Genomic DNA, 10380 nt, shown 5'->3' on the forward strand with positions numbered 1-10380 from the left:
TTTACTTGTTTACCAGACAGCTCTTTAAAATAATAATAATAATAATACAATATTAAAAAAAAAAAAAAAAAGATTAATAATTATTTTATTTTATTTTATTTTATTCTGTTATATTCTATTGCGAGATCTCGCAAAACCCTGAGTGACTATTATACTAAGTTCCGCCTCCATGACATAGGTCTAACCAATCAGAGACGAGACAGAATTATTGTAGCCAATCATAACACAGAAGGCAGGATTTATTAACCTCACACAAGCTTGCTAGCTAAAGTTATGCCATTGTACTTTTTCAATTATTAAAAAAAAATCATTATTATTTATAAGTGACAATTATACTGTACATAAATATGTCTTAAATGATATTGAGCATTAATAATTAACTAATATTGTGCTAATTTTGGTTGAAAACACTTTCATGTACACAAAAAGTACTTAGCAATTACTGACTATACTGTATACTCTTTTATCATAGCAAAAAGGGTTTTATTTAATGATTTTCCTCCTGATATGTAATTATTTTTACTCCTGTGTCCGTTAATGTGCTTAAAACCTATCAATACTGATGTGTTATGAAACTGTTAGTCCGTAAAATAAACTACAAAAAATCCCTTTGACTCTGACCGGATGGAAATCTGCGCCACTCTGCTGCCACCCAGTGGCCAACTAGAAACATGACACCTCACTGTAAAAGAATTATGACCACATTTCACATATTTGAATTATCTTAGAGCAGGCAACAGAGTTGTCAGGTTTTTAACTGTAACAGAACTATACAGGCCATATATATAGGTGGTGTGGTAGCATAATGATTAGCACTGTCACATCGCACCTCCAGGGTCAAGGGTTCGAATTGCGCCCCAGGTCCGTGTCCATGAAGTTTGCATGTTTCCTCCCACAGTCCAAAAACATGCAGATTAGGTTAACTGGCATTCCAAAATTGCCCGTAGTGTTTATGTGTGTGTGTGCCCTGCAATTGATTGGCACCCCACCACACATCACAGTGTACCCATCTCATAGCCAAAGTCTCATCGAATAGGCTCCGGGCCCCGTGACCCTGTATACAAAATAAAGCGGTATAAAAGAATATTTGAGAAATAAACATGGCTGACACAGAGTTGAAAAGAAAGAAAAAGAGCCGTAACATTCTGCAAAGAAGAAACAAAAAGTGGCATACTAAACACTTTATAATAAAAGTAGACTTCACGTAGGGCAGCTTGAAAGCTTAATCTGATGCATAAAATTGCATGCATTACTTACTCACTCACTCATCATCTATATCGCTTTATCCTGTGTACAGGGTCGCGGGGTGCCTGGAGCCTATCCCAGGAGTGGGGTACACTCTGGACAGGGTGCCAATCCATTGCAGGACACACACACATACACACATGTACAAACCCATTCACACACTACAGGCAATTTGGGAACGCCAATTAGTCTAATCTGCATGTCTTTGGACTGTGTGAGGAAACCAGAGTACCTGGAGGAAACCCACCAAGCACACAGACCCGAGGCATTTTACATTTTTTTTATATTTATTTTGTAGCTCTGTAGTCAAATAAAATATTTTATTTTCTTCTTTTATGAACAAATATATATGAACATATATCACAAATGTCACTGAACACATATTATAAGTATATAAGAATTAGTTTAAATAAAAAAAATGCAAATAGCACTAATTAAAAAATATATTTTCTAATTTCCTTTTTTTTTTTTACAGGTTATTTAAAACCTTATCCTTGCTCACAAGTCCTCTCTTCTTAATAAGGTAATATTTGCTATCATTGAGAAGCCTTTCTTCCAATTGGAAAATATCACACCCTGCTTCACTATGATAACTGAAGCCTGGCTTAAAGAAGTATGGTGACAAAATAAAAATAAAACGTAAAATTAACCAGACAAGTTTTTCTTTCTGCTTTAATTCAATTAATTAAAGTTAATGATGCTATAATAAACTGTTTTACGGTAAAATCTGTATAATCTGTAAACATTTTTTAACAAACATACTTCACAGATCACTGTGTCAAATTGTAAAATATGTTTACAGCTTTATAGAAGATGTGGCATTCAACTCATACTGGGACTTTTGATGAAATTTCTAGTGAATGAATGCATGAAATCTAATAATATTTACAGAAGATGAGACTCTTAGATGAGACGAAGAACCCAACTTGCATCTTCCCCAACTTGCAGAAGAGACGCATATGTCTGTGTGAACTGTACACACAATTATTTACCAACACCACTTACACATTACAGGAACTTGTCTGGGAGTTATCACCAGTCCTGACCACGCTTCAAGACATTTCCACATTAAAGGAGTTCCTGGGAGGCCAGCAATTAAGGCAGGCTATCCGATCATGGCTCCAGTGTACTGAGAAAACTTTCTAACTTGATGACATCCAATCATTAGTGGATGAGCTTTTCCCTGGATGGGTTTCACCAACAAAAGTTTCATCTACAATGTGTTGAATGAGTTCAAATCATTTTATACTTGTCTTGACAAATCTGGGTCATTGTCTCATTTATACCGCTTATTCCTGTATTTAAGGTAACAGGGGGTCTGGAGCCTCAGAAGACTTAGGGCATAAGGTGCCAACACCTCACGGGGCACACACTTCGGGCAATTTGGGAACGCCAGTTAGCATAATCTGTATTTGTTTGGACTGTGGAAGGAAACCGGAGTACCCATAGGAAACCCACCAAGCACTGCGAGAACATGCAAACACAGCACATGCACACAGAGGTGGGAATCGAACCCGGACACTGGAGGTGCGAAGCTTTTAGGAAGCCAAGAGCCATTTTTAAAGCGGGTGTTTAATTGAAAAAAATCATAAAATCCTGATTATTTTTGGTGTAAGCTTTTGAGTAAGTGAATTAATAAATCAAGGAGAAATCATCATTTACACTAGTGACAGTACGTTAAATACGTTGAAGATGAAAATGAAAATGATATCCGGATAGAGGGATGAATGGATGAATAGACAGACAAATAATGTGATTCGAGTGTTTAAAGTATAATTAGTTGATTTTATTAACAATAAATGAGACATACTGTACAAACATTTATATCAGACAGTTTTTCTTTTTTAGATCACACCTTTTGTGTAAACAAATGTATTGTGTAACCGTGTGTGTGCATGTGTGTGTGTTTATAGATAGTCACATCATATTCACGTTATCTTTATTTTTTTTAATGACTGTAATCCTTTTATTTCTAACCTGATTGACTGTCACTGTATAGCTCACATTGAAGAGGAGAAAATCTGCATTGCAGTAAAATACTCTACACAATTCGGCTCAGGTTTTAAGGCATCTAGTATGATCTGTGGTTTTAATCCACGGTGAAATGAATGGACCGCCATGTTCCTCATGTCTCTGCAGGTAAAGAACCGTCAGAGGATGAGTTTATGGTTGTATTAATGGTGCAGTTCGCAAGTGGTGAATGTATTGGGTTTTTTTTTTTGGATTTATAACGAGCAAATCATTTTAAATATTTATTCTCTATACTGCTGATCTTGTAGAGGATCGCTTGGAGGATTTTGGAAACCATGTCTTTGGACTGTGAAAGGAAACCAGAGGACCTGAAGGAAACCAATGGGGAGAACACGCAAACTCTAGGCACACAGACCCCGAGGCGGGAATCGAACCCTTGACCCTGGAGGTGCCAAGACTATAATTCTTGATGTTTCTTTTGGTTTAAGCCTTTGTTTACACATTTTCTGACCTCAGCTTCTAGTCACATGCTTAGAAGACCCTTAAAAGGGAACACAAGAAAGGTGGAAAAGGCAGGGTTGTCAGAGCTTTTCACATAGCAGACGGTGGCTGCTAAAATTACAAGCACCTCCTTTATTAAGCGAGTCCTAAATCATTCTGTTGTGTACATGATTAGAGGATGTTAATGGCATCACAAAAGGACAACCGCTGATGCTAGCTTTCCAGAAAGTGTAAAAGGTCCCCCATAATTGTGTTTTTATATTATTGGAAAAAAAAAACCCATCTTTAAATATTTTGTGGTCAGAAGGTTGGAGATGTGCTTGTGCAGACAGCAAGGTAAGGTGATCAAGAGACAAACTGCGGTGATCTAACCGTAGCTAGCAAAGTCTCGAACCCAAAGTGATCCGGATCATAACCAGGATTGTACTGTGCATGTAAGGCTATCGAATTAGATTTTAGCCCATAATGCACAACATTTGAGGAGGAAGTGCAAAAGTGCAACATTGTTCGACTCCGTGTCCAGTCACGTGACTCGGCCCCGCATCCCTCAGAGCACCATGGTGGCTATGTGGTGCACCAGCGGCACCAAGGAGGAGGCCATCTGTGACGGAGAGGCAGGAGACGGCTGCCTGGTTTCTGTACTGGTGCCTGCTGGCCGGTGCTTGGCGCTCTTCTGGTGCGCGCGGAGACCTGCCAGCTGCGAGTACGCGCTCTGGCACACGTGGCACTTGTAGGGGCGCTCGCCGGTGTGCAGGCGCACGTGGTTGCGCAGTGTGGACGACTGGCTGAAGCGGCGGTTGCAAAAGCGACATGCGAAGGGTTTGTCCAGTGTGTGGATGCGCATGTGAGAGCGCAGGTTGCTGCGTGAGTTGAAGCCGCGGTGACAGATGACGCAGCGCATGCGGCTGGACGACGACGAGGACGTGGAGGAGGACGGCGAGCTCGAGGGGTTGCTGTCGCTCGAGTGTGAATCATCTAAGAGGAGACATGACAGGGTGAGATGTTGGATGAGTTAAGCTTGAACCAACTGATACATTCATCTAAAAATTATTTGACTCTTTTAGACTGGTTTCTCTTTTTTTTCTTGATTTTTTTTCCCCCATGATAATCTACCTCACTGTGTGATGTGCTCTGATTTGATTGGATTAATAATCCAGGAGTTTAAGGGGTTAAATTCTGTTTTGAAAAAAAAAAAAAAAATGGCCTGCAAGATCATGATTAAAATAAACATCAAAATCATACATCTATTTTAATTCACAATATAAAAGGCACGTAAACTGTTTTTTTAAAGTGTAAAAGGAGACATTTAAACAAAATAATGAACCCTAGAGTACTTTTATACTCTTATACTCTGTTCTAAATTTAACTTATTTATTTCATTTATTTTATGCAATTATTTTGTGAAATCAGTGGAGAAAAAAACAGTTTTGCAAAATAAATAATCCCTTAAAGCAATTAAAAACAAATATTTAGAACAGCCCTTTTGATTTTATAATGCTTCTACAACGTTTATTTATATAATAGACTTAATAATCATATTATTCTGCGAAGATCTTTCATATAATATAAACATTTAAAATTGATTCTATTTTATTTTGCATCATTCTAAATGTGTATAACAATCATTTAGGGGAAGAAAGGTTGAAGTTTAGCATGCTTAGGGAATTTTATTTTAGATTTTACACACGCACTGTAAGTAAAACACAAAACAATAAAGCTGCATGGATTTGATAAGAAAATGCATGCAAAAATTAGAGCCTTGTTCTGAGTCTCTGAGACAAGATAATCACTTTGTTGAGCATAACTTAATGTGATCGAAACGTTATACCACACATCACCAGTAGAGGGTGCAGTTGCAAAGAGAATTTCAAGATCATAATCTTTTTCTTCATTATATAGTCAGGTTAATCTGCAAAAAGAGTAATGCATATAACTTACATACAAACACACAGAATCTCTTTCATCCTGCTTACCGTTCCTGTTTCTTTTCTGATGTTCATCATCAATTCCAGGAACACCGGGAATTCCCAGAAAGGTGTTGTGTGAATTCCCATACCAAACAAGCAGCTCTTGATCAGGAGGAATTGTCTGAATAAAGATAAAAAAAAAATTATAGTTCACTATCAAAATGCTATTGTTCATTGATTATATTTAAACAAATCAAAGAGGTAAACATGCCTGTGTGTATAAAGAGATTTTTCAATCCAAAAAACTGCAGGAAGCATATTATATTTTATTTTTCTAAAACGACTCCAAATTGAAAGTTCCACTTGAGCATTAATTCTAGGATGGGAAGTCATCAGCCACTGAATCACAACTGCTCCAGACAACCTTAGATTGGTGTCCCTTAAGGTAAACTGATAAAGATGAGTCTCTGACCTCCACAACTTTGTAGAAGATGCTGCTGCCAATCTGCACCACCTCCAGGTTCTGCTCCTGTTCGTTCCTTGCACACTTGATGTAGGTCATCCAGCTGCGTTGGTCCTCCTGACTCGCATCTATGAAGAAGCGTACTGTCCCGTCATCATTAAACACCTATAGCGAAAAAATTGCATGCAAGTGTATGAATAGTTTTGAAAGCATGTCCACAATAGAACATCAATTTCTGAACAGGCAAATCAGTGATTCCCAAAATCCAAATCTAAGACAATGGATATTGATTCTTTATTGGACATCATCAATGTGTAAAAGATTTATGAACCAATTGATAGCTTAAGGAATTGTCTCACCTCCCACATTAGGTTGTTGTTTTTGAACAGGTCTACATGTTGGGGATGAAGGATGCGGCCAGTAAATGGACCCATCTCAGTCCCGGCTTTAATCCACGTCTTGGAAAAAATCCCCAGGCCTTCCCCAGGGATGGAGCTCTGAGCAATGATCACCTCACTGGGCAGCACCAAGCTTGACAACTTTTGAACCTCTAAAGGTGAAAAAAAAAAAAGCAAACAAAAATATGATGAAGTTTAGTGCAATGCATTATGTACAAAAAAATCTAGTGCCTATAGGAGTAAATTAACATTTATAGTTTTAGATGAAAAAAGAAAAAATTACCAAAATTAAGAAATGATTCTAAAAACACACATAGATGATGTTAATGATGCTAGTTCTTGGTATTCATTGTCATTACAATTGTTTATTATGATTGATTTTTACATTTTTAAGTTGTTACATTTAATAGCAAACACTGACCGTTTTAAAGACATTTTAAATACATGTTTAAAAAGTCTTAAATATAAAAAGATTTTTTTAATGTTTTGCTTTTGTTTGACATTTGTACATTTGTTAAAAACGAGTAAAATAAATAATGAAACAATAATAGTTGAGTGTTTTTTTTTAACTCTTAATTTATGTTTTCGTTTTAATTATTTAAACCTTGTTTTAAATGGTTAAATAAGCAGAATTGATTGGACAGAGTTAAAAAAAATCAATTTAAATAACATGGGAAACATTTTTTACATTTTTAAATTTATAAACGATATAATTACATTCCTACACACACATCAAGCTATTCATCTTCAGCATTCATTTATTTATTTAGTTTTTTTTAGTAAGGTAAATGCTTAATTGATTAGTTAATTGGACCAGCTGATTTGGACATACGGGTATTTCCCCGTGATTAATTCAATTACCGGCTAGTGTAGTTGAGTATGAGAAGAGGAAATCTCTGCACTTCAGGACTGGCTCAGGAGCTTTTATTATTTCATGTACCACTCGAAGAATTCTTATTCGTGACTATGGTCTAAAAAAAATCAGAGGTTAAACGCTGCTCTGTTTCCTCGAGGCTCAGCGATTTGTCATGGCTCCCGGCGATATTCATTAGTTTTTTCCCTCTGCAGAACCGGGGGCTCGGCTAATTCCAAATTCATTATCCTTTTAAGAAACTTTGTAGCCATCAATTTGCTGTGAATAAACCAGAGCTTGTTTTCAAAGAGCCGCGAATTTCACAAACAAACCCCTGGACAAGAGAAAGGCTGAGATTAGACGGCTGACATGGTGTGAATGGGGATAGAAATGGCCTTCATGGTGCATTAGAGGAGGAACAGCCAGCTTTTCAGCACACAAAAAGAAAGAAAAGAGAAAAAGAGAGAAGGAGAAAAAGGAGCGATTAGCTGCCAAGGCAGGAAAAGATTCTGGAGATTGATGAATGATTTTTTTTATCTGAAAAGAAAGGGAACTTCTTTTTCTCTCTCTTTTTTTTGAGTGGAAAGTTTCTCAGGTCAAAGCACAAAGTTAACCAAATGCATTTACTGCCTTTCTTTCTTCCCTCTTTCTCTCTTTATTGTGCATAAAACGAATAAAAACCTGACTCAGAGCTTGGGAAAGATTTTTCTGCATGGAGAATAAATCCTAATCCCACAGTCCAAATCCTGTCTAAAATGAACTGATCTCTTCAGATGATCATTTGTAACTATCCAGCTGCGCTCACAGAAGCGCTGCAGATGTTAATTAAGAGTTAATTGGCTGTCTTTTAATTTAATCATTTAATCCACTATTGGGTTGGAGGTGTTTTCTTCTCTCTATATACAGTATATATAGGCTAGATCTGTTGTATTCCCTTAGATAGTAAAGTGTATAATTAAGTTTTGTGTAAATATTTAAATTAGAAATAAATTCTGAAATGTTTTTATGCAGCTTACTTAGTTTAGTAACCTTTTTTAGTTGGTTTACTTATGCTGCTGCTACACACACCTGCATTATTAAAAAATAAATCAACGAATAAAAAAAAGATATCTAAGAAAATCACAATTAAAAGCTTTAGACCGCTAATTATATGAAATAATTGGGTATTACAATAATAATAGGCCTATTAATGAAAGTACACCAGGACCATACATTAATAATCAAACGAATGACCTTGTTATTCCATATTTACGAATTAAATCTTGTTTTAAAATTTTCAGGACATTTATTTCGAAAAACTCCTTTAAAACTTTATTAAAACAATAAAACGCACATTTAATTCATGTAACTCTGTACATGTCAGCATAAAATAAAAAAATCTATTTAGGTATTTGTTTGCATAAAATAAAAAATCAATTTAAGTATTTGTTTCATTTGTTTAAAACGCCGTTTTATTTTATGCTTAATATTAGAAAGATATAATCCTTTGTGAGCTTTACTGAACTCGTTTTAACATTTGATATCGTTTTTTAAAAAAGTTAAAACCGAAAAGTTTTTTTTTAATCAAATCTATAAATTATTATGACTTATATAAAAAAGAAGTTTTATTTGTAGAAAGCAAAAAGTCCTGGACATCAGCATGGGAAAAGAAATCTCAAGGTGCGTAAAAGAGTTTTGAATTCGCATTTCCAAACCGTTTAAGTGAAAATCTAGTCCTAAAACAGGTAATTAGATGTTACAACAAGCTTATGGTTAGGAACAGAGATACGTTCTAGATGAATAAAGATGCTGAAACTGATGTACCTCCGGAGAAGGACTGCGCCAGGACCTCGGCTGTGAACGCGGTTTTACTGACGGGATGCTGCGGCTTCTCTTCGGAGCCCTGATGAAGTTGAGGATGATGATGGTGAGGGTGAGGAGGAGGATGATGATGAGGCTGAGGTTGTTCTCCCAGTGCGTTTCTCCATCTGCCGTACAGAAAGCTGTGCAGGACATCCGAGGTGATGATTTCACACAGAGACAGATTTGGAGACTTGAAGCCGGATTTCATCCTCAGCGCGTCGGCGGGGAAAACCGAGCCCATGTCGGTGGGTTGGAGAGGAAAAGCAAAGAAGGGACAGAGAAACGAGAGAGGGGATATTCCGTCTCAGCTCCAGAGGCTCTCCAGCAGGCTCTTATATGTGCGCGTCCTGTTTCTAATGAGCTCTTAATGGCCCTCCCTCACTCCCTCCCTGCCTGCCTGCCTGCCTGATGGGCTTGTGCTCTCTTTAAGGGGTAGGTAGGGGACAACCTCGTGTGTTTGTTTGTGTGTGTGTAAGCATCTTTGTTCAAAGTAATACACAGATACAAAATACAATATGATTTGATAAAAGTGCAACGGTTGTATGACATTTGTTAAGAAAAAAACTCTGACATTTTTTAAAGGGAATTTTGAACTAATTTAGAAAGATCTCAAATAGGAAAATCATACCAATAACTCTAGTACCCTTTTCTTCCTAAGAGTGTATGTTGTCTGTAGAGAAATTGTGTAAAATATATATTTTATAGCACATTTAAAAAAATTAAGTAAACCAGGTTCTTTATAACAAGAACCCGTGTTCTGTCAGAAAATTGAACTTATCATTTTGGTGGTTCAATTAAGGTTAGATGTTTTGTACCCTTAGTGTGTATATATTTTTTGCCTGGGAATGCAGCTTACATGTTGTGTAAAGCTTCAAATGTTGTTCTGTGGTCGTTTAACTCATATGCTGTACCTAATTTTTCACTATTCACATCTCCAGCTAAAATACTGGAGGTAGAAAAATTTACATTTCATGACACCATTCCACTGACAAAGACAAAATTACAGATTGACAAGATTATGCTTAAGAGTGTAGCCTACTATACATTTACACAGTAGATTCTTTGATTGTTCTTTTACCATTCAAACTAGTACTCTTTTAGAAGGATCCCATGGACAGAAACCTATCCCAATAACTCAAAGAACAAGAGGATATTTGTTTAATTTTCAATTTGGATACAGTGGATATAAAACTTTTGCAT

General features: G+C 36.6%; 1 protein-coding gene across 1 annotated transcript; it reads right to left on the bottom strand.

Moving 5' to 3' along the window:
- Nucleotides 1-4241: 4241 nt before the first annotated feature.
- Nucleotides 4242-9436, bottom strand: LOC128512525 (PR domain zinc finger protein 12-like). Its single transcript, XM_053485844.1, has 5 exons — nt 9142-9436; nt 6447-6637; nt 6097-6252; nt 5691-5805; nt 4242-4692 (listed from the first exon to the last, which is right to left on the bottom strand). Exons 1-5 carry the CDS (start codon nt 9419-9421, stop codon nt 4265-4267), a joined length of 1170 nt encoding a protein of 389 aa, XP_053341819.1. The 5' UTR covers nt 9422-9436; the 3' UTR covers nt 4242-4264.
- Nucleotides 9437-10380: the final 944 nt, after the last annotated feature.

Source organism: Clarias gariepinus, chromosome 24, assembly GCF_024256425.1.
Source record: "Clarias gariepinus isolate MV-2021 ecotype Netherlands chromosome 24, CGAR_prim_01v2, whole genome shotgun sequence".
NCBI lineage: Eukaryota > Metazoa > Chordata > Actinopteri > Siluriformes > Clariidae > Clarias > Clarias gariepinus.

What these genes read in the sequence shown, in the direction of transcription:
- LOC128512525 (XM_053485844.1), bottom strand. Translation starts at nt 9,421, where the DNA reads ATGGGCTCGGTTTTCCCCGCCGACGCGCTGAGGATGAAATCCGGCTTC. An exon ending in GGCGCAGTCCTTCTCCGGAG is followed by an intron (nt 6,638 to 9,141) that starts GTACATCAGTTT and finishes TTTCACCTTTAG; the next exon opens with AGGTTCAAAAGTTGTCAAGC. An exon ending in ACAACAACCTAATGTGGGAG is followed by an intron (nt 6,253 to 6,446) that starts GTGAGACAATTC and finishes TTTTCGCTATAG; the next exon opens with GTGTTTAATGATGACGGGAC.